The sequence below is a fragment of the Nicrophorus vespilloides genome, unplaced genomic scaffold (assembly GCF_001412225.1).
Source record: "Nicrophorus vespilloides isolate i.1.1-1 unplaced genomic scaffold, Nicve_v1.0, whole genome shotgun sequence".
NCBI lineage: Eukaryota > Metazoa > Arthropoda > Insecta > Coleoptera > Silphidae > Nicrophorus > Nicrophorus vespilloides.
In genome coordinates, this window is record NW_017097212.1 from 138,172 (window position 1) to 163,006 (window position 24,835).

At 32.8% G+C, this 24,835-nt stretch overlaps 2 protein-coding genes and 1 non-coding gene across 9 annotated transcripts; 1 reads left to right on the forward strand and 2 right to left on the reverse strand.

The window, feature by feature from the left end:
- Positions 1–2,583: 2,583 nt before the first annotated feature.
- On the reverse strand, positions 2,584–16,769 carry LOC108559413 (reticulon-1-A). Of its 7 annotated transcripts, none has more exons than XM_017916691.1 (6): positions 15,771–16,769; positions 10,164–10,199; positions 3,442–3,649; positions 3,171–3,379; positions 2,996–3,101; positions 2,584–2,940 (listed from the first exon to the last, which is right to left on the reverse strand). In XM_017916691.1, the coding sequence occupies exons 1-6, from the start codon at positions 16,678–16,680 to the stop codon at positions 2,889–2,891; spliced, it is 1,521 nt and encodes a 506-aa protein (XP_017772180.1). In that variant the 5' UTR covers positions 16,681–16,769; the 3' UTR covers positions 2,584–2,888. The 7 variants fall into 7 exon arrangements, with proteins under 7 accessions (XP_017772180.1, XP_017772183.1, XP_017772181.1 ...); XM_017916694.1 differs by lacking the exon at positions 15,771–16,769 and adding an exon at positions 12,188–12,465; XM_017916692.1 differs by lacking the exon at positions 10,164–10,199.
- Trnap-ugg lies at positions 15,194–15,265 on the reverse strand. The gene has a single exon. It is a non-coding gene; the product is annotated as a tRNA-Pro (tRNA).
- A 2,258-nt stretch (positions 16,770–19,027) lies between the features above and the next one.
- LOC108559425 (serine palmitoyltransferase 2-like) lies at positions 19,028–24,531 on the forward strand. The gene is made up of 7 exons (XM_017916715.1): positions 19,028–19,352; positions 21,166–21,219; positions 22,022–22,127; positions 22,187–22,421; positions 22,485–22,849; positions 22,905–23,499; positions 23,553–24,531. The coding sequence occupies exons 1-7, from the start codon at positions 19,215–19,217 to the stop codon at positions 23,788–23,790; spliced, it is 1,731 nt and encodes a 576-aa protein (XP_017772204.1). The 5' UTR covers positions 19,028–19,214; the 3' UTR covers positions 23,791–24,531.
- The last annotated feature ends 304 nt before the right edge of the window (positions 24,532–24,835 follow it).

Consider the following 24,835-nt stretch of genomic DNA (forward strand, 5'->3'; position numbering starts at 1 on the left):
TATGTAAAATAGTAAAATTATAGTTGTTTTAATGAGTTTTACTCAATTAGAAATCTTAATTTAGAAAGAGTAATCTAAATGTATTAAGTTGAAAAAAATCTAAATTTCATTGCTTTTACTTTATTTTAGTCATGTTAATGACGACGTATTCAGAAGTTTCTTTTGATATTTGATAGTAGACGAAATAGCAGGAGTTGAAATTATCAATATGCTTTTTGTTGCTCTTATTGTAAACTAATGAATAAATAATAATAATTAGTACATTTAAAATTTAATCTATATCATGAACAAGGGTTGTTTGCCACCTATGAATTGATAGCATATACACTAAGTCGGCAAAGAAATTTTCTATTTTTGGATTATAATAATCGATTTTATAACAAAATGAAAATTTAACAAAAAAAGTAACATACATGACCCATGAAATAATTATAAATATATATGGATGACCTGATTTTTCATATATTAAGAAAACATATTTAGGGAAAGTCATTAAACTAATGAAAAATAGATAATTTAATTAATTAAAACGTAATTTATGAAAATGAGGTCAAAGTATATGTTAGAAACATATAGATAGAAAAGAAAATAATAAAATACTCTTAATAAATGTTAAGATTTTCTTTGAACGTCCTCGAAAGTTGAATAGTAGAAGTTAAATGCATTTGTTAGAATTGTTTAACTGCATTTCGCATTGAACTATTTGTGTTAATAAAAAATAACATATTGATGACGTTGGTTAATTATTTCTATTAAATATTAACGAGTTCATATATAATAATTTAAAGCCATTTCTATTAAAGTGAATATAATTTTCTTAAAGACTTTCGATTCTGCTTACTTATTATTATGTAATATGCAATATTTAATGTGACTATTGTATGTAAACATTTAAATTATAAATATTTTTGTATGAAAATACACAATTCCAAATAGCAATAACTTTAAAAGCTTTATCACTTTAGTTTGTATTAAATACTTGTGTTGTGTCCCAGGAATGGAATTTTGGACACAGTGGAATATTATTGTCGTCGTGGAGTCTCAATAGTTGGGAATTTAATGAAATTCGTTTGGTTTTACTTAACTTTACTCGTTGCTAGGTCTATTTAAGATTTATCATCATATTAAGATTCTTATAAGACTATGTTCACCTTTACAGGTTTTACTGAGACTATGCTTATAATATTAACGTTTTACTGAGACTAATTCTAAATACTTATTCTACTTATAAAGTTAATTCTATATTAATATTAACAATTATAATAATAATGGTTGGACACAACAAATTAATTTATTTGTAAAAGTTAACAAGAAAGTAATCACATCAAAAGATATAATTCTCAAAATCTTGCGCTCGTGGCAGGCGCCTCTCTCGCCACGCCCTAGTTACGGCGACGTCAATTTTTTCAATACTTCTATGTCAAAAATATAATAATTTTTTAATTATTAATTGAATAATTCTTTATATTATTTAAGGAAACATAAATATGATGAAATAAATATAACATAATTATAATAATAATAAAATATAAAATAGATTTACAGAAAGGAATAAATTTGTTAATAAAACGAACTATTATTATTTTTTTGAAGCAATTTATAAATCATTTATTTATTTATATTTCATAAAGCAAATACATAGCTATATAAAAAAGTTTGCAACAACAACTTAGAATATATTTGAAAAATCTCAAGAGGAAATAAGTGTAAACGTAAAATAAACGATCCAATGCGACAGCTCTCTCCGTGGTTAATTATTTAATTATTATTAATATAATTTGTTGTTGTTCGAGAGCAATTCATTTCGAATATGTTCTGTTTCGGACAGAAAAAAAAAGCATCCAGCAGTTTTAAAAATAACTAGGATATTTCATCTTTTCTTTTTTTTACATATATTTCTTTTTTTTTATATTGGTCTTAATTACTCTGATATAGTATTTTTCACGTGTGTGTAACAAAGACATTCAATATTAACACTTAAAACTGGAGTACATAATAAATAACCCTCCAATTCAACGTTACAATTACAGAGTTACAACTGTTCTAGAAATGAAACCTCGAAACGCATTCCAATTATTCCTTATCCTAATATTTATATTTATATATATATATATGTATATGCTATATCTTAAAAAATAAAAAGTAGATCAGTCAAAATAAAGTAATAATTAAACAAAGTATGCTGCTGAAAACGCAAATAGAAGGAAGAACCAAGGATATTTTGTTCTTTCTGAAATTTCATCAATAACCCCCAATTCTTCCCATCACAAAATAACTTTACTCGCGTGCTTACTTAACGTTTATTCCAACCATAGCTACGATCACGATCAAAAAACGTATTTTTTTTTCATCGTTCAGGGGCAGTTTAGTCCCCCCACCACCACTCACACACATATAATGCAACGAAAATAATAATAATAAGAAACTAAAAAGAAAACAAAAAGGTTTAAATATATTTAATCATTATAAATAAGATTGTATCTGTAACACATAAGTTTGATGAAAACATTGCGTTTCCTCATTGTTTACGTATTACACAAATATTTGTTGGTTTTTTTTTTTTGTTTGTTATAAAAAGAAATGATAAAAACATAAAAATAAGATTTGTTTCCAGATGGGAGATAGGCAGAATTTAAAACATTATTAGATGTATGTACAAAATTTAAGGAATTCAAATATGACAGAGGGCTATTTTCTTATAAGGTGTGAATATTACGACTTTTTTTTTTGTTTTGTTTTAAGGAGTGTGTATGTTTCATACTTGGGATGGAATCTGGAACCAAAGTAAACATGCTGCAACATTTAGTTTCGTAGAGTGTTTTTTTTTTTGAAGGTTCCATCTGATGATACGAAAGATACATTAATAATAATATTTGAAAAAAAAAATCTTATTCCTTCTTTTCTTCGGATTTCTTGCCGATTGGCACTGCAGCTTTTACCCTAAAATGTAATAGAATTAGTAATGATCGTTTATTTGGGTTGGTGTGTTACGTACTTGGAGGTAATTTCCGCCAGCTTAGATCTGACAATGTCAAGGTTAGCATCGATCTGTGTCTTGTTGGTTTCGTATACCTTGGGAAGAGAGAAGAGAGCGACCCAAGCTGTAAAAGAATATTGAATATATTTAATTAATTGGTGATGATGAAGATCGTGATGATTCTAAGCTTTACCGAGAATGATTAAAGTGATGCCGTTGAACCAAGCGCCCAAGTACGTGAAGCACCAGAGCAGCACGGCGAACTTGATGGAATCGACGAGGTCTTCGACCAAGAATAATCGGCGCAGTTCCACGATGGTAGCGTTCAAGTGGGTCACAGCTACCTTCGTAACCTCCTCGACCTTTTGTTGCGGCAAAGCTACATCAGTTTCCAAGTAATCCCTAGAAGGTAACGAACGTTGTAACAATTTCTTTGAAAAATAGTTTAAAAAAGATCTACGTACTTGAATGGGTGTCCATCGCCGGTCTTTTGCACAGCTTGGACGATGTTCTTGTAGATACGGAAAGAAATAGTGGCGGCAAGTCCAAGGAGAGAGACGTAGGCCACGACGCTGATGAGCGAGAAGAATTTAAGACTCAAAAGGATCAGAAGCACTCCTCCAAAGATTGGGCCGGACTTCTTCGGGTCCCTCCAGTAGATGAGACTCTCCACTGCAAAATAAAATCACAAATTTTAATGATATGATAATTCACACGACAAATTTTAGTGAACAACAGTACTTTCAACGCGCAGAAGGCAAATGAAACTAAGGCAATAATAGAAACCGAAAACGTCCATTTTGAATGCAATATAAATAAATGAATATGTCTTCTTTTTTTTCTGCGTCTCGAGATTCCGCGAGAAGTTTATTTTAACCGTGACTCTAGTGCCAACTTGCGCAGTCCACGATCGAACACCGAATGGCGAATTCTCACTCTCTCTCAACATCAACACCCCATCATGGTATAGCATTACGCAGCCTGAAATTATAGACTCGAAGGATAAAAGATACTGATGTTACATTTCCTCATCTCCCTTTGCAATCTTCCTTTTATTTTTCCACTCTCGTGGACAGACACGAAACCCATATCGCGCAACCGTGACTGCGAACAACCACGATCCATGAAAATTACAAGATTAATCCAGATCGAAATAAAAACCATTTTAATAGTAAGTGCAATAAAAAATCTTCATAAGATCCAGAATCCATTTCGTATGTTTATTTAATTTTAAAATAAACAAAATTCCAACAACTTCCCTCGTTTTATTATCCTTAACATTCTTCAGACTTGAAATTATAAACTGCTTCACGTATCAGCCCATACCCGGAGGAAATTGAATGGGCGCTAATTAAAAGCTAATCGGAGCAAAATAACACGACAAAGAAGAACCGTTTCATTCGATGCTAATTTACAACCATCTACAAATTTCTTGCCGACTCCGTTGTTCCCATTTCCAAAATCAACTTTCTTTTTCTGCACTCGCCCATGGACCTGAACTTACGTTCGCTTGCCATACCTAAGAATAGAACAATGATGCACATAATCGAATATAGAAATACTAATTTAACAAAAAAAAATCAACATGCACGTATGCTAAAATATATGACTTCCAGTAAATTCCAGCCGATTGGACTAAGTAAAATGCAAAGCGTTGCAGTTCGCTCTTTTTGTTATACGTACACAATATTTTTATTTGTCAGCTTTATCGCGACCAAAATCCGCCAATGTGATAACCTTCAAGCGTTTTTGATTAATTAATGTTTCTTAACGAAACGTTGTAAATAAATATTATTCTTTGCAACAAGTAAACTAATTAGTGTTGGGTAAGTCTCGTTTAATGCAGACAAACATAAATTGAAATTTGTAATCACCGTTATGATTACTTTTACATTATTATTTCGTTCATTCACAGCTAGAAACAATTAAAAAAATACTACAATAGTAATAACTCTTAAACGTAGTAAAATCAGTGAATGGCAAGTTGTTATGAATATATTACTTTACATAATTAAATATAAATTCTATTACGTTATATTTACATAAGAAAGTATTATCGAAAGTATCATTGAAGACGTAATAAAAAAAAAACTTTCTACAGCTGAATCAAATTATCTTTAGAGTTATGGAAAACAATAAATTCCTTTAGGAATAAAACCTTATTTGCGTATTTTGTAGTAACAAAAACATGATAAGAATTATTTTATCACTTATGTTAACCATTCCATTTCTAATTGTAACAGTATAACTCTGTCGAGTCGTTATTTTACGATTTCCAAGTTTTATAGTAGCTTGTGGGAAACAAGTAAAAACTACCTGCTTCTCCGAACAAAGCATCACACAAAGGCTATCCAGTATCCATTGAACGGTGGTATGTATGCCTGAACGCGATTCAAAACGTCCCGACCGACCATATGTTCGTTCACCCGCGTCTCGAATCTTTCACACGAAATAAGATGAAAACACGCAGGCAGTCTTACCAGGTCCCCTTTCTGGCAAAGGCTCTTGATTTCTTTGGTTGTAAAACTGTTTCCTGACCATTTTGGATGTGTGAAAAGCAGGTGCACACTATAACTACAACTTGAGGAGTGCGTGCGATACGTAAGACACCTTACCACGTCGCCGACGGAATGAACGCGAGAGAACGGTATACCAGCTACACACTACATATACAGGCGGCAGCAGCACACACGTGTGCTGCTTTCACGGTATGCAGGGTACCTCCTCGTCTCTTTATCAGGGCTGCCGTATGAGTCTGGATGTTGGAGAAGGACGGGAACAGTTACCGCGTGGATGTGTTGGGAAAGCCAACGCGATGCAAAACGTCGACACCGTGGCAGATGCAAGCTAGCAATCTGGATGTCAACGTGTAACTTTGCGATAATCGATATTAACTTATAATAAATCCCTATAGAAATAACATATGTTATCAATTACAGTTTATTGCCCTAATATTTGGAGTTGAGCAACAACAACATCAATAAAAAGGCGTAGACTCCAACTATCAAAATGATAAATTGTAACCAATTTGTAGTGCATGTGCAATGGAAGTAACACAACAACTAAACAGGATTAGTTGGCTTCTCTTCGCTTACCACAGGCTTATAAACTCGAATGTTACATAAATAGAGGAAACGGCTTATTGATCGGGACTCCAAATGAAATATTTACCAAACTACTGTTCGCAAATTAGGAACGCCTAGCGGAAGTACATCGCACCACTACAGTTTCCGGAAGTTATTATTATACATTGCGTGGCAACCGCGACTACTATTGATAATTCATGTAAATTCTCCCTGCCATTATTTGCTGACAAACAGATCTATTATTAACAAAAAAAAATCGATATGTATCTTTCATTTCAATGAATTATTTAAACCTAGATTATAGGTTTACCGTTATAGCTCAATATATAAAAGAAAAATGAGTTCAACGTTTTTGCATTCACACAAATATCAGATGCAAAATCCTAATATTCACTCACAAAGTTTTAATATTCAGGAATAAACAACGTACAACAAATTTCATATAATCAATACGCTACGCTGCTACATAACGCAGCTATACCTCACATATATTCATTGATGCAAGTACGTTAAACTATTTGTCCCAAGTTACCAAATAATATCAATTACAACGTTTAATTGTAATTTGTATTCGGATTTGAAATATTGCTGAAGAAACTAGGAATTGAATATTGACCATAGCCTTCGCGAGTCGTATGTAGGCAACACAACTGACTCGTGTACAGTTTAATAAACTCGACGAGTTCAAATATTTCGGAAGAGATGTGTATGTGCGACAGGGTATTTTGAATGCGTTCCAAATAAATTAAGCTAAACGTGGAGCGAAAACGAAACAAAAAGGTAATAATGTAGATCTTTGTGCTGCTGATGTTTGTGCGTGTGTGTGAAATGTTGTAGATTTCCGAGAGGCGTGCATGCGGCCAATTTTAAATATAAACCTCGCGACGGACACCGAAAGTTAATTTCATAACTGTAGTATTTTTAAGACCTCGTCCCCGGTTCGTGACGAAGCTACCAGGCAGGCCTATGCAGCAGCCCACTCTCTATTTGATGAACCAGGATACCGAAACTAATGATCTTCCTATTATCACTTAGTTAAAATATTAACGAACTCAACCAAATTTGAACCATACGTATTGTAATCATTCATTGGAAGCATTTCTGTTGGATCTAATAGCAGTATACAAAAATAAACAAAACAAGCCGGATGATACAACCCCATCTTCAACGTGCAGATAATTGGCTACACCAATTATATACATATGAAAAATGAACATCTGGACGAGGGGTTGATGTTCAATTGAATTATACACTTGGATGTGCCGAATCATACACATACAAGTTAATTTTATATATTTCAGTTTATATTTCAGAATTAACTATAAACAGTATATATATTAACATGAAAATCAAATCAAATAACAAAATAATAATAATTTTAATGGATTTTGTTAATTAATAATTTAATTGATAACTTTATGAAAGATTTGTTAATATACATATGTATAATAAAGGGTAGTAAACAAAATATCAATTTTGGAAGCGTAGCTGAAAGGTTAATCAATAACGTGGGGCGAGAGCCAAGCGCAAAGTGATTCACTTAAATGTCAGAAATGAGTCAATACCAATTTTATGCGGAAAATAATGATAATTTAATTGAGTAATTAATACTTTTAGCTAAAATATATTATTAATTAATTGATTTATTGACTATCATTATATATAAACATTTAAAAAAAAAACAAATGTAGTATTTCCTGTAATATGTCAATCTTTTCGGTTAGTTTTGATTGTCTTCTTTTAACTTAATCTACAAAAGACATATAAAATCAAAAATGTAAATAAATAATTTGGTTATTGATTATATATTGTGCGCATACGTTTCAATCCAATATAATTGTTGATGAAATCAAAGATAAAATTTAATGGCAATTAAAATGAAGCGGTATAATGTGTAAGTATACGAGAATACGGATAGAGTTGACAGCTCTTCCATCTTGACGAAGCTTTTAGTTCGATTAGTGTTTTGTTAGATACTAGGATCAGGGGTGGCGGCGTTTAAGTAGTTCAAGGTGTGCTTAAGAATGAGGCGTGGTGACATAACAAAGGGTGACGGAAAAGAAAATGATTTGGAGCCAAAACTTTTTACATAACTTCCACACGGAAATAGAATTCGGATCAGCAGAGTCCGCGAATATTGCGCTCATCCGTGGAGGGATCGATAAGGGAAGAAAACAAACGAAGCGGCAACAAGATCGCAACGAAATGCGATTTTGGCAAACCGTATTCAATGAATCAATCAATCAATCGTCGACGTGCACTTACATTCGTCTCGTCGCAAAAGCTCGAAAAGATTCATCCTGTCGTTTTTATCGGTGTGGTCAAAGACGGCGTCGAGTTTCGAATGCCTGGCTGAAGGGGAGCTCGTACAGACCGCTTTCTGGCAGACTACCAACGATGATGGTCTTTTCTCTTTCTCTTTCTGACACTCTCAGTCACACACACACACTGTCACTCTTCGAGATTCTAAATTTGAAACAACCACTCTTGGCCCTCCGGTACTACACAAACAACCCTGCCTCTCCAACGTCGCAAACCTAACTGATCAACGTAAAAGAGACGGCCCTCTGTACACGTACGGCACAAACAGCGCCGCGACGGCGGCAGCTGCATCGTCGGGACCCCCGCAACAAATTCGGGTCGCCGCGCATGCCACCAACCATAAGATCAATAGAAACCCCTCATGTTTACTCCCCAAACTCTCTTTTACTCCGTCTCTCACATACACCCACACTTCCAAGAAGACATAGATGACTAAATATTTTTACTGCACGCATTATGCAACAATAACAAAATTGGAAAGTATAGCAATAAGATAATTAATATTTGTATTCAAATAAAGACAAAAGTTTGAATTGCCAATACAACAATCATCGATTCGATTAGAAAACGCTTATTTTTTTTCTGGTATTGCAGATTATTGAGGTCAATATTTCAAAAGTGCCTTGATGCAAAGAAAATTCAGCAATATTTTCGAATTGCGAACCTCGGCATGATCCAATCATTAAGTTCACTTATTTTATAATAAAAAAAAAATTGTTTTTCTAATATGGAACGTCATGCAAAGTTCGTGACCGACCAAAATGAATCCCACGACACACAAGCTCTCTATTGCACGGCAAAAGAAACCTTTAAAAAAATCAATTTTCGCAAAAGCACTCTCCTATTACTCGACTGTAATCCGGAAAGGAATCCAATCAAACAGTGGAAGACTATTTGCGCAGCATTGAAAGGTAACAATATGATATTGAAAGATCCAATTACGCGTGCAGTTTGATCTCGGCGTCGGTCTCGTCCACTTAATTTAATTACAGACAATAAAAAGAAAAGGAGGAATAAAATCTGGAACATCGTAAATCCTGCTTTACTAAATTGATTAAAAGATATATCCGTCCGTTCCTCCGTCAAGCTTTAGCCATGTTGGATAGATATCTCGACGTGCACGACTTTGTCAACGTGCACACAATTGACAGTCATTGTATATGTGCGCAAATTTATTTACGTACATCAAGGGCTTCCTTTATTGCTTCGATTCGGAAATACCACGACCTTTAATTCACTCAAAAAAAAAATGGTTTTCCGATTTGCGTACGTTCAATGATAGGATTTTACATCTCAAATTATACAATTACAAGAATAAACGATAAAAATGAGACAATTAGTTGGAATGCCTTTCGATTACAAAGAAATAATAAAAGTATGTTCACAGTTAACAACATTACAAAAATAAATGTGAAGCTTCCGCATTTGATATTTGCTTCGTATACTTGCAAAGATTTGGTCAAAAAAAAGAAAATTAAAGTGTACAATTATTGTTAACAATGGACTTTGCGACGTATGAAGACCTTGAAGTGAAGCATCGAGGTGACATTGAGGCGCGAAAGTGAACACTGGATCATAATACGCATCTAAATATACGTTCACTTATGCAATAACAACAAATTAAATACATGAAATTTCGGAGTGGAAAATTCATTGATTATGCACAAAACGCACGGCAGCATTCAAAGTAATTAAATTACGCGGTTAAGAATAAAGCATCTGGTATTAATTCAGGCGAAGCGCTTTCATCTCGAGAAAACCAAAAAGCGTACACTCACCTTTAGGATTCAGCCTTTCTGGGTTGAACCAAGCATCTGCAAAAAGGAAGTTAAGAAGTGTTTAGTTAGTATAAAGTGCATCTCGAATTTAATTAAAAGTAAATGTGTGCAGATTTGTTAAAAGCTAAATATATATATACATATACAATGCTAGTTCAGAAGAGACAAGTACCATTTACCAAAGTGTCCTACAATATATTTATTCATCAATTAAATGCTAAAAGTGTATTAGTTAAATGTACTTAATAGGTTTATTTCTATAATTAAATTGTATTAGCTTTCAATTAATAGCAGGCATTATTCTTGTAATTAGGTTTTGCTCAACAATATTATCTGGACTGCTGTTAAATCTTATGACGTTGAAACTTCTTTTAAACCTAACCGAAAAGATATAAAAAAAAATGCCCCTCCGATTGTTCGGAAAAGCCAGGTAACATTAAAACAGGTATAAAATACTACCCCAAGTCACAACATAAGGCTAATACGCTTTTATACAGTGGATAAGAAATAGAATCAACAAAAAAATAGTAGATTTTTAGATTCAACGAGGAACACGACATACACGTATTTCCGCAGATTGAATTTCTCGGTATTTCGTTTCCTTTGTTGCAGAAATTAGATACAGCATAGTAACACAACACTAAGGAAACAGAAAAATTCGCTGGTGTTCATTTAAATTCTACAAAAAAAGAAAGCAAGCTATCATAACTAACACAAGAAACGTAATCATTGACAGAAGTATAATATTGGGGACAATAAAGATAAACATTTTTTTTAGTAATCACTTGCATAATTATAACAGATATCAACTTTTACAAAAATATATATGAAATTTGAACTATTTCTAGTTGTATTATTAAATTATTATTGAGACTGTCTTGTTGTGCTTATGAAGACAGTGAGTTATCATAGTTTTAATCAATAATTGATAAGTGTCCAAAACGAAAATATTTTCTATTTGATAGTATTGCATCAAAATAGTCTATCATTATACAAATATTGTTACCAATTATCAATGTAATATTGTAGAAAATTGTGCAATTAGTTATATTTGTTGATTAATTATTAGCAAATATAATTTGATGTCTTCAAAAACTATGAAATTATGACTATTATTTTGATAGCAAGACAAAAATATATTAGTTTCAATAATGTGGTGAATAATGTGGCTTCATTAGAAAGAAAGAAATATTAAATTTTCTCAATAATTCATTAATTTGTTCGATCAAACTAAATCCTTACAAAATATTTTATAGCATAATGTAATCTATTTAATCTAATCATTTTATCTGAGACTTATGTAACCGAATCTATTAATAGAAACATTTTTTTTCTCAATAATTGGATAAGAGATTAAACGAACGAATAATTTCAGTTCATTATTCATATTGCAAGTAAATTAATTTATATCATAAGTAAAATATTAAGATTTGTTATTTCATAGTATATTTGACATAACGTTGCGCAAGACTACTTGATTATATGACACACAATTCAATGAAGAGCGATCCTACACGTGAATTAAATCTGAAACATGTTGGACCTTGGCTTCAGGTTGAAAGGTCGAACCGATTAGCGTTTAATAATAATACCATAAATAATCATTGTTACAGTGAATTCGATGCTCCGCAATTACTAATTATCACATGTCATCGCATACGGTGATTAGCAGTCAATGATGACGACCGACTGAAATTAGGTTGACAATCATTAGTACGTCTGCACTAATTCCACTGGAAAAGTACCAATCTCAAAAAGTCAATACATCGCTCGACTGAAAGAAAAAATACACACGTACATTTTGTACAAGCGATAAGAGTATGCATTTATTTGATTTATCTTTGCATGCTAAATTGCAATAATTCCATGTTTTTGAAATGAATATCGAAGGACACTATGGATGGATGGCAAGTATCTTTTGCACGTCAAGATTTAAATGCGCAACGAACGGAAACGCGTTTGTTTTATCTGTTTCATCTTCTAATTGCTAGACTAATCAGTGGATTTAGACGTAAATTTCTTACTAGGCGAAAACATGACGCAGAGAAGTGATCTGTCTAGGCATTTCTTATCGGACGGCTTCTGCAGTTTGCAAACCTTCTCGTAGGCATCGTCAATGATATCCTCGACTGCACCCTTGACAGTATCTTTCACGGTATCCATGATTCAACAACGAAAAAACAACCACTACGACACGAACGCACTTCGCACAGCGACAATGTAATTGTTACTAATTTAAAATGAATTTTACACGCAGCCAATGCGAGTCAGTGCGAGGATATGCGCTGGGAATGGTTCTGGGACGATAACTGGGCAGGCGTTCAGATATCGACCGTGAGTGAGCAAGACGACACCGTCGACAACCTCACTCTAGCCCGTATTATATATATATATATACACACTTATATATACTGTATATATATATGTATGTATGTATAAACCAAGGTGCATTTAACGCACGCATCCTCAATTGGGATGTACCATCAAAGAAAGGAAAGGGGCCCAAAGCATACAATTAACAACCACAGATAATGCTCTGGTCGTCAGCTATGCTTCTTGAATTGTTTGTTCACACACAACACACAGTATATACTTAGCCACGTCACATATTCACATAAACGAGCCTAAAAATTATTTTTTTACTGATAGCGTTCAAATAAACCGGGAAGCCTGCACGTAATTACTATTTAAATAAAACACAAAAAGTTGAATACCAAGATATTTTGTAAATATCATTAAACTACTATCAGTAGCATGTCTATATGCAATAAATTATTAATATTACGACATATGAAAATAGATTGTGAGAGCAATGAATCGCAAAAATAGTTATTTTGAACATAGGTGGACATAAATTATTTAATCATTTATAGAAGCTGGATTACATTTATTTCATAAAATTCGGAATTACCTTATTTCATAGGTATCGACGAACATTGCAACATTTTTATAAAATAAAAGTGATGTCATACTTGTTAGTATGGAATTTAAATAAAGACATGATTCATATCAAAATTAATGTTCTCGAAACATTCCTATATTAGTTTCCAATTGTTAAATTTCGTTCATAGAATTACAATTATACTTATTAAAAATAATGTTTGTTTGTTTGATCTTTCAGAATTTTACGTTGTGTTAAAAGTCATTACTCTAGCAAGTTGGATTCGGTCTATTACAGTAAAGTTCTATTTATCCCGACTTGGCAAATGTTACCCGGATATACATTCAAGGACTGTCCACGACACACGTTGCTTAACTTTTGTAAGCTGTCAAATATCAACTAAAAAAAAGAAAAAGAAATGTTGGCCAAACCTATGTGTATAAAATTATTATATAATTAAATTACTCCATTGCGAAATTAAAGAGCAATATCATAGAACTACAAAATTATTAAGAAATGCATCTAAATGAAAGATATAGCTGGAAAAGATATATACGAACAAATAGAGATAATCTTTAACCTTGTTACTTGATAATCCTAAACAATAAATTATAATTCTGATACCAGCAATCTTTCAGGAATTTTCAGGTAGATTATTGAAAATATAAAAAATATGGTTGTCCTAATATGTTTAATTCTATGAATTTCATGTTTTAAAAAGTTATTACATATAAGAATATGCAAATGAAATGCAGCTACAAACTAGGCAACACATTTTACAATCTATAGAAGTACAAAATAGAGAAGTTAGCTCTACAAAATATTGATTTTTTTACATACATTTTTAAGTGCATTTTGGGTGCGGTCCAAAGAGTTTGAGAAACTCCGATCTAGGTCACAAATCTACCAAAAAAAATGTGAGCGTTATCAACTCTCATCATATTGAAAATCAAAGCGCAGATTATATCATATTAATATATTCGGCAAATATTTATCAGATAAAATACCCGCATTAACTTTATTAATATTTATGAAATGATGGAAATATATTCTTTGTACAACAGTAACGTTCACAAAAATCGGTTTAATCAAATATATGATAGAAGTAAATAACATGAACATTATTAAAAAAGGTATACTTTAAAGACTAAAAAGATTATCAGGTATTAAAAACCACCTACCTTTTTGAGGCTTTCATCGCCATCTATTGTTCTGTGGCATCACCATTTCAGAACGAAAATTAATATGTACAATGTGCCCTACAATCCCATGTTGAATCAATACTATTATCATTCGTATACACACACACAAAAAAAATGATCTGCTAGAGCAAGTAGAAAATCACATAAATTCCGGATCGAGGGCGAAGGACATTTAAAAATATACAGCGAAATTTAAATCGATTTTAAAAGGAACAGAAATAAAACATTTGCGGAAAAAAAGAAGGAAAGAACAAACGTTCCTGCTCAGCTATTATAAACTCGCATTGGAAAGCTTCCAGATTTGTCTGAGAATTGAATCGGCTAAATGACTGGAATATTTTAGTACAAAAAACAAAAAAAATAATGTAATACGTATACGTAAATTTAGAAGAACCTCAAGTACCAGCAGGTTGAATGACCATCGAGAGCAAGTAGTTCAACTTGGTTCATTTCGAAACGGTTTCATGGTTAACTCTATGATAGTAATCAATAATTATAATAAATAAATATATAATAATGAATTATTTGTGCATCATTTCACTTAATTAATTATGGTCACGCTTCAACAATTCTAGCTAGTATCAAATCATATCTCTAAACGTGAACTTTACTTTCTAAACTGAATCTTGGTAGAGCGCACGTCGCAATTTATAATTTTAGTTTCTCAGAGTTCATCTCGTTATATCTCATTTTGCCTGGAATATTTACTCCAGTCGCAAAGGTGTCATTGACCACTCTTCAAGCAAACCATTTTTACGCAACTAAAGTAAACGCAGTCAACCACTTCAAACACCGAAATTACATTAGCCATGGGACAAATTTGAATATTTTACTCTTGTTAAAAGATTATTTCGTGTATAAAAGCTATTATAATTGTATATGTGACTAAATATCGTGACTGTTGATAGCATGCAGGATGTGCTAATTTGATTTAAAGCAAAAAAGTTGGGCTCAACCGGGATTTGAACCCGGGACCTCTCGCACCCAAAGCGAGAATCATACCCCTAGACCATTGAGCCTCTTATAAAATTTATAAGTCTCTGAACTTAGATATATATGATAACGAATAATTTCGCTCTAAAATCAATACCTGGTAATTGGGGCTTTTACAAACATGCCTGAGTCAGTCGCCTACTCAAGAATAATATGAAATATTAATTCATAAAAAATAATCTATAAATAGGTGTATGATGCCATAGTATTTGTCATTGGCGACGGTTGGAATGTTTGAGCAATCGATTCTCACTGTGATCTCGAAAGTTAACGATATTCTAACTGTGACTTCGTTTAGCACAGATAATAATTGTAACTAATTAAACCTGAAACGAGTTGGTGAATTTGATTACATAGATAAACAATGTGATTCATAGTTTGAGGTACTGATGAATCATAATTTCCATCAAAAAATACACAGTAATTTGAACGGTATTATAGCACGTTGCGTGTATAATTTCGCAAACAGAACGAAGGTAATTTATTTCCCCTCCGTGCTGTTGCGTAATTGTAATGAATCATCGTACTCACCCAGTCCCATTTTACAGAACATAGCCTCAGCCTCAATGACATCCTTCTTGCTTTGAATCTTCTGCGCTTCGGTTTTCGGTTTCTCGACAATCGGTTCGGGTTTCGGGGGTTCTTGCTCAACAGGCTTCTCTTCGATTTTAGGTTGCTCGATTTTGGGTGGTTCAGCTTTGGGTGGTTCGACTTTGGGTGGTTCAACTTTGGGAGGTTCGACTTTCGGTGGTTCGATTTTGGGTGGTTCAACCTTAGTTGGTTCGATTTTCGTTATTACCTCTTGCTTAGGTTCTTCAACTTGAATTGGTTCCGGTTCTTTGGTTTTAACGGGTTCTTGCTCGGGCTCTTTCTGTTTCGGTGGTTCCAAGTCCACGAAGTCTTTGAACGTGTCCTTGGAGGAGATTTCGGGGAGCTCTTGGCTCTTACGGAAGTCATCAGATTCGGCATGCTTGAAATCATCCTCGGGATCACTATCTGAATAGTGTTCCAGGAGATCGTCGTGCACCAGGTGCATTGGCTGCTGCCGTTCATGATCCATGAAGTTCTGGCTGCTCAAGATCAGATCTTGATTGTCGTCCTTTTTGGGTGGTGTTGGATTATTGTAGGTGGACATCTCGTTGAGGAACTTGTCCAACTTAGCGTCAGCTTCTTTGCGATCTGGGAATGCGTCGCCCATTTCTAATAAGTTGGAGTCCATTTTCGGAGAGACTTCTTGCGTTTGGAGAGGATCGAAGGTGGATAGAACGTCGGCAATGTCGTTTGCTGCATCGGAGGCGGTCGCCACCCCTTTATTGATTATCCCTTCTATGTCACGTGCATTCACGGGGGAGATCCTCTCCAAATGCTCAAAATCGTCCACAGAATCCATTTCCCTCTTCATACCTCCTTCCTTCTCCATCAATAAATCTTTAGCTTCCATATTATAAATTATTTCGTTACTTGTACAAGGAATATACACTGGGAATTTTTAACACGTTTTACCGGCACCGGCACCAAACTGTCATCTGTCAGCCAATGTTTTTATTTCCTGCAGATGCTTTGCAAAAGTGGTGGGGATTTCAGAGCGCAATTCTATTGGACAACACTCGCCCCACGGCGTAGCACAAACTTTATTTAAAATCTTGATGACTCACTGTACGAAAAGAACAATTCTATTCTGGTAAATCCAAACGATCGCCACGAACCTACTGGTTATTACACAACTAAAGAAGAAACCATCTTGCCTTTAGTATATCTTAATACCAGATGGCACCACAAAACTCAACCATAACATAGTTTAATACCATTTTAAACTTGAAGCAATATCTATCAAATTATTGTCTGTAATATTTCAAACAGTTGACAATGTTACTAACATTAATTTAATTAACTTTAACATCATAATTACTAACTAACGTTTGTTAACTAAACAAAACACTTCAATATCCCTTTCGTTCAATTTAGGGACAAAGCAAATATTAATACTGGTAATCAATTTATTTAAAACAACATCTGTTATTTGAACTCTATTTAAAATTACTAATTAACTTTTAATAACAACATAAATATTTAAGTTCGAAATAATTAGACATTTAACAATAACATTTCCAAACAAAGAAATATTGCTTTTACAAATTATTTTTTAATGAAAAATAGTAAATGGACTAGGTGTGGATGTGTGGACGTCAAATTAAGGATGGGAAAGCTTTATTCCATTAGAGGAGTCCTTATCAGCGAATATCGGGCAAATATTTTTACATACTTCACGAAGATGCGCATGAACCACGTGTACGCTAAATATGAAATGAGCTCATGCGATGTGTATTCAGCTTTTAATGAAATAAAACCGATGACACAGAGTGTGGCCTTATCAACTCGGATTTATGATACACTAATTTGATGCTTACACAACACATTGTACATGTCAGAATGGAAGAATTTCTCTTTTCGAAATACCTTTTTAAAATAATTATTTTAAATATATTAGAACTGTGAAAATGTTGTTAACGCGTCTATACATCCAATTGGAATAAAGTTTCTTCATATATTTGTGAAATATGTTAGCTTTTCTACAACTTATGGATTGAAACCCAAAATTAGGCTCTCAACTTGTGTCAAAGTGAAGAACTGGTGAAATATTCTTAGCAATTAAGTCAACTACAAATAAATATGTTGGGTTAAGAAACTCTGGTCTATAATATATTCAATTAATTGTTCTGATTCATCATGTAAAACTACAAATCTGATAAACGTGATGATTTTGGTCACAGTCAAAAACTTTGCAACTTTACTGACCTAATAAATGTTCGTAAATTTAGGAAAGTATAATTATTAAAATAAATAGTATTATTTTATATTTCCTTTTTCGTATATTTACTTGAAAAACTTAAATCGGTAGCAATTTTATCCTGTAATTTATTAACGTATTTGCAAAGTATATTATCGGATTTATTGCAAATTGTCGGTTACTGAAGCACTAATATTAGTACATACATTTATATTAGTTAATACTGCAACAATTGTTGTTGCATTTAATCTTGAAATTAATTAGTTTGGGAGGCTCTGAATCCGTGTTTGACGTTGTATTATGACGGTTTGCGCCAACGTGATGATTTTGGTAACAGTCAAAAACTTTGCATTTTTACTGACCTAATAAATATTCATACATTTTGGAAAGTATAATTATCAAAATAAATAGTATTATTTTATATTTCCTTTTTCATATATTCACTTGAAAAACTTATATGGGTAGCAATTTTATCCTATAATTTGTTAACGTATTTGCAAAGTATATTATCGGATTTATTGCAAATTGTCGGTTACTGTAGCACTAATATTAGTACATACATTTATATTAGTTAATACTGCAACAATTGTTGTTACATTTAATCTTGAAATTAATTAGTTTGGGAGGCTCTGAATTCCGTGTTTGACGTTGTATTATGTCGGTTTGCGCCAACGTGATGATTTTGATAACAGTCAAAAACTTTGCATTTTTACTGACCTAATAAATATTCATACATTTTGGAAAGTATAATTATCAAAATAAATAGTATTATTTTATATTTCCTTTTTCATATGTTTACTTGAAAAACTTATATCAGTAGCAAGTGTTAACGTATTTGCAAAGTATATTATCAGATTTATTGCAACTTGTCGGTTACTGTAGCACTAATATTAGTACATACATTTATATTAGTTAATACTGCAACAATTGTTGTTGCATTTAATCTTGAAATTAATTAGTTCGGGAGGCTCTGAATCCGTGTTTGACGTTGTATTATGTCGGTTTGCGCCAACACGCACGCGTATTGACAGTTAGCGCATACCGGCGTATACACACGATACCAGAGAGAACAAACCCAACGGAACGGTACACCAAACAGTGTATTTTTTTTAGTTTGGATCGGTCTGCTGGGCGCCGCCGTCCGGTGTCTGTTTGGTGGTGGTTTCAGTCAAGATTTGCACGGAGAGATGGCGACGAGAACGTCGGAATGGGGCGGTGGTGATGAACACCAACAACAGAGCGAATTGGACTTGGCTAATGGGGTGAAATACGAGGATTTCAAAACTAAAGAGGCTTTCACTCAAGCACTTACGAATGGATACATAGTAAGTGCACAAGTACACGTAAATAAACCCCCCAATTGGGAAGAAGCGCAAGCGGTTTTTTATTAATCCACCGATTGAAATGAACAGCACACCCAGACCCGTACTGTGTTTGTATTTGCTACGGTGTTTTCGTATTCCGAAACGCACGTTTCCTGTTACCTAAAAGCAGCAGTCTGAGGTTTATGACTTAACCTAAAATGTAATGCTTCTGAGCGAAGTGAAATTTAAATTTATTTACCGCATTTTGCCAACTGTGCAAATTTCAAGTGTGTGTGTGTAATCTGAGACGCGTATATATTTGTTCAAGAACTACAAAATTCATTATATACGCAAAAAGTGTCTCGATTATTTTCCATTTCAGCACATATCAAATTGTATTATTTTACTTATAATAAAATATACACCACAGAAACATTGATACTTAATCTTTATAGAGAATTTCATACAATAAGATTAAGAAAATCTTCATATTTGACGCACGTTTCAAATATTGAAGAAACTTAATTGGATTCTCAACAAGCGTTTAAACGCTTACATTTCTACCAAAGTTGATAGAAAAAGTTTATTTTTCTTCTGCATTTCAACTATTCACAAATTATTTGCAAGAAACTCATTGTTAACATCACAATCTTATATAAATACACCTGCTTTCTGGTATCTATAATATTCTGAATAACTTGTACCTTTCCACAGTATAAATATTTGGTATTTCTTTAATAACATTTTATGGCGCGAATTAAACAAGTTTTAAAATGGAATATAATCATCTTCTTGCGTTTATTATGGCAAATTGTTATAAAAAAATAGTACCGATGTTTAATTGGAATACTGATTTTTTTAGAAAGTAGCGACAATTCTTAAGAAATATGTTTTTTTTTTCCCAAAATGACTTGAATTTTCTTATTTATTTATCATATTTTTTTTATTTATCTAATCAATTATCAATTAGTTTTGAATGTTACAAGCGTGACATTTGAGTCACACGAGATTATTACGGCAGCAGCAACATTAATTTCGAGGTCCCGACGAATTATCGAAACGTGTTTTCAATGTATCGCCCGGAATTATATGGATTTAAGAAAAAATATGCATGCTAAATGACTTTTTTTTTTAAAATATAATAATGTTACTATTTTGTGGAAAAATAACTCAATCTGAACATATATTAAAATATGTTTGAAAATAGTTATTTACTAAATTGTACAATATTTACATACTAATTTCAATTTAACTTAAATATTCGCAATTTAATATCATTTTAAGCAATTTTACACAATTTCATTTAAATAAATATATAAATAATTCATTTCAATAAATACTATAATTTTAATTGAATCATTTTTAGTATACACACATTGATGTTATTTTATCTATATACAATAACAACAACAAAACTTTTAATTGCAAATTTAATTAATTATCAATCGGCCGTATGTTTTCGTACAGTAATCATATTAAAAAAGTTTTTTTTTGCAATATTATTGAATGTTTACTTTTATATATTTCGTACTAATAATAATTATATAATAACAATAATACGAAAACGAATAAAATATATTTCAGCAATGCTGTCAAGTTGTTTATCAGAACTATATAAATATCACTATCTGGAATGTCTAACGTACATATTTTATATCGTCCTATGTTATTTACAATAACTGGAAAAAGTGCCCATTTGCACTTCCATCGTTGTATAATTTATGATTTTTGTTATTACTTAAATTGGATTAAGTTAATCTACTTATTAATCATTAAATTTCAAGTTGTATCATTTTTAATATCTTATTGCAAATATTTTTTTCTTTTTTTTCAGAAAAATGGCAAAATAACTTGCCCAAAGAAGAATGGCCTAAATGGACATATTCCGGTAAGATAAATATATTTAAACTATAAAATAAAGTTAGAACAATTCATCATGTCAAATAAAACAACTGTAGTCAATTCTATATAAGTGCAAATGCAATCTTAAATAATTTGGAGAGAGTGGGATTCGAGGAACACGAGATAAGCCCACATCTCGGTAAGGAATGCAAACTATACAGACTTGTAATTGGTTTACGAAACAAATTAAACTACTCATAAGTATGTGTATTTAACGATGCGAATGCATCAACGATATCAAAATAAAACGTTCCTCGAATGATGAATTGAAAAAGTATGTGCCGTGACATTTCTTTTTTATTGTAAATTATTAACACCTCCACTTGCCAAGTTTAATTTTAAATAAAGATCATCTGAATTCAATTGCTCTTAGTCAAATATTTTTCTTGTATACATGTCATGGCGCTGTTAATAGAAACCTTCTTATTGTTATCGCAATTCACATGTCGTCTAATGTTTGAGTCGTTTTACAATTTTTCAATTTGTGTGTGAATGAAAAGAAAAGTCATATTCTATTTAACAATTAGTGCAATCCAACAAATATAAAATGTAGATTGTTTAGACGTGTGCTTCGACGACGGCATACAAAATTAATAGTTTCTATTTTTACTGGCGCTGTCCAATTGAGCTATTCGAGTTGTACGTTGTGTGTGATATTAAAAGGTCATTGGGCGTAATTCCTAGTTGATTTTATTGATTGATGAATACTACGGCTATGTGTATATATTGAAAATATAAAAATGGGTCAGAAATATTTACTGGACATTTATTTTTTATTTTTTATGAAGATGAATTCGACTAATACTGAACCAGAGACCAGCAAACCAAAGAACAGGACTGCAAAGGAGTCGTTCGAGATACCCAGCATCGTGACCATATTTTTAACACATTTAGGTAATTAATTTTACTATCGACTAATAAATGAAAAGTTTATAATGTTGTAATTTTGTTAGGTTTTTACATTTTGATGTTTCTGGGATATTTGAGTCAAACGTTGTTTCCGCCGAAAGTAGCTAAAGAGACCAACCGCGAAGGATATCCACCGTTATACAATAAATTCGTAACATTCTACTCTCTGTACTTGTATAGAAGGATCAAGGACTGCTGGAATTATCCAATCTGCAGTGTACCAGGAGCTGAATTGGTTTTAAAAAACCGCGTTTCAGAGGATTATGGATGGACTTTTAAGTATGTTAAATTGGATTTACTTTTGAAAAAAAAAAACAATATTTTGTTAATTTTAAATTTAAGGTTTACTGGGGAGAAAACCAAGTGTTTAAATTTAGGTTCATATAATTATTTGGGTTTCGCGGAAAGTGAAGGGCCCTGCGCTGATGCGGCTGTCGAGTCGATTGAGAAATACGGCGTTTCGACATGTTCAAGTCGACAGAAATACGGCACGTGCGATCTGCACGTAGAACTGGAACAATTAACTGCTGAGTTTTTGGGCACCGAGGATGCTATTACTTTCGGGATGGGATTCGCCACGAACGCCCTAAATATACCAGTCATTTTAAGCCCAGGCTGTTTGGTGATCAGCGATGAAAAGAATCACGCTTCACTTATATTGGGGATTAGAATGTCCGGTGCCACGGTGAAAGTGTTCCATCATAATGGTAAATAGTTTGAATAATGATTTATATAAGTAACTTATGTTCATTGCATTTTTAGACGTTGATCATTTGGAAAAGAGATTGCAAGAAGCAATCGTGTACGGTCAGCCGAAATGCAAGACGCACACGCCGTGGAAAAAGATTTTGATTGTCGTTGAAGGTGTTTATAGTATGGAAGGGACGGTCGTTCGTCTACCGGAAATTATAGAATTGAAGAAGAAATACAAAGCGTATTTGTATTTGGATGAAGCGCATAGTGTTGGGGCGATGGGTAAATGCGGACGCGGCGTCGTCGATTACTACGGTTGCAACCCGAAGGATATTGATATTCTGATGGGTACCTTCACTAAAAGCTTTGGATCGGCTGGCGGATATATTGCTGGCAGTAGAAGTTTAATATCGCACATAAGGAAGCACAGCTGTGCATCGAAGTATGCGACGGCAATGTCACCGCCGGTGGCCGCTCAAATCATAACCGTTTTTAAAATTCTGATGGGCAAAGACGGAACCGACGAGGGAAAGAAACGTATCGAACGATTAGCGAGGAATACCAAGTACTTTCGACGACGTTTAGCACAAATCGGTGTTATCACCTACGGGAATGAAGACTCGCCAGTAGTACCAATCTTAGTGTACCTGTTTTCCAAGATTTCGTATGTTAATATGATTGATCTCTTGAGTGAAATAATAATATTGTTTTTTGTAGGTCGATGGTTCGAACTTTGATCAAGCATAAGGTTGCTACAGTCGGCGTCGGATATCCGGCCACTCCCTTGATGCAAGGACGTATCAGAATCTGTTTGTCGGCTGCACACACAAAGGAACAATTGGATTATGCACTGGAGACGATCGACAAGGTGGCCGACGAGCTTGGACTGAAATATTCGAGGAAACCTCGTGATCCTAATCCAATTGACTACGATGCGCTAGAGTTGTACGACTAGAGAGTGAAGTATATGTTTTCAATTAAATTATGAAACAGGTCTATATTGTTTTTCGAAATTTATTAATTTACGCACATGTCAAACGACTAAGTCAATTTATTTATTGAAACAATGGTGAAAAGAAATTCAAAGTCCAAACATTACTAAAAACGTGTTGAAAGTTTATTAGTTCACACGCTTAAATTTATTAAACGCACATATGAATAGTAGTCATATTCCGCGAGTATTACTTAGGAAACAATTGAAGGTGCATTTATACTTAAAGTTGACTGTTTTGTATGCAATATTTTCTGTACTAACCAAAACGTGCTGTTTTGAAGCGAAAAATAATTAGTGCCTTGGATTATTTAAAGTAATACTATACATTAATTATATATAGATAATATTTAAAAAAGCACAACGTAGACGTTTATAACCTCAGCTACTTCATTCGATAATTTCTATACCTTGTAATTATTGCTCACAGCAGTATTATATAATATTTTATATTACCATGAACAATGAACGTTTAGAAGATGATTCCCGGATTCATAGTTTGTAGTTATCTAATTGGCATGCCATTTTATTTAGTTTTTGTTGTTGTTTAATTAATTTATTTTGTATTGCTATCATATTATTGTTGTTATATTATTATTTATAGATTGGACAAGGTCGAGGTTCTCGTTAGATGCTTTGTTTTCTTTTGTCATTTCATTTCTTCTTCGATATTTTTTTTTTGTACAAAAATTCGACAATAAAGACTACGTGTTTATTTTATTTTAATTAATTTATTGTTTTTTGCACATTTTGTTATTTTTCTTGTACAATCTAGTTAAAATTAGCAAATAACGCTATTTTTACTTTCAGGTTAGAAATAATTGTTATTATAGTGGAGATGAGTTGTTTAAAATGTTCATAATTTCTAAAAAAAATTACAGTTCTTAATTACGTAGTTTATAAGGATCTCGAGGATTAGTTTAGTGTTGAAATTGGGTTGCTTCAATAATGTAATCGCATCTTTAATGCGAAGATTTTGTACAAATATAGAGAACATATCAGGATTGAT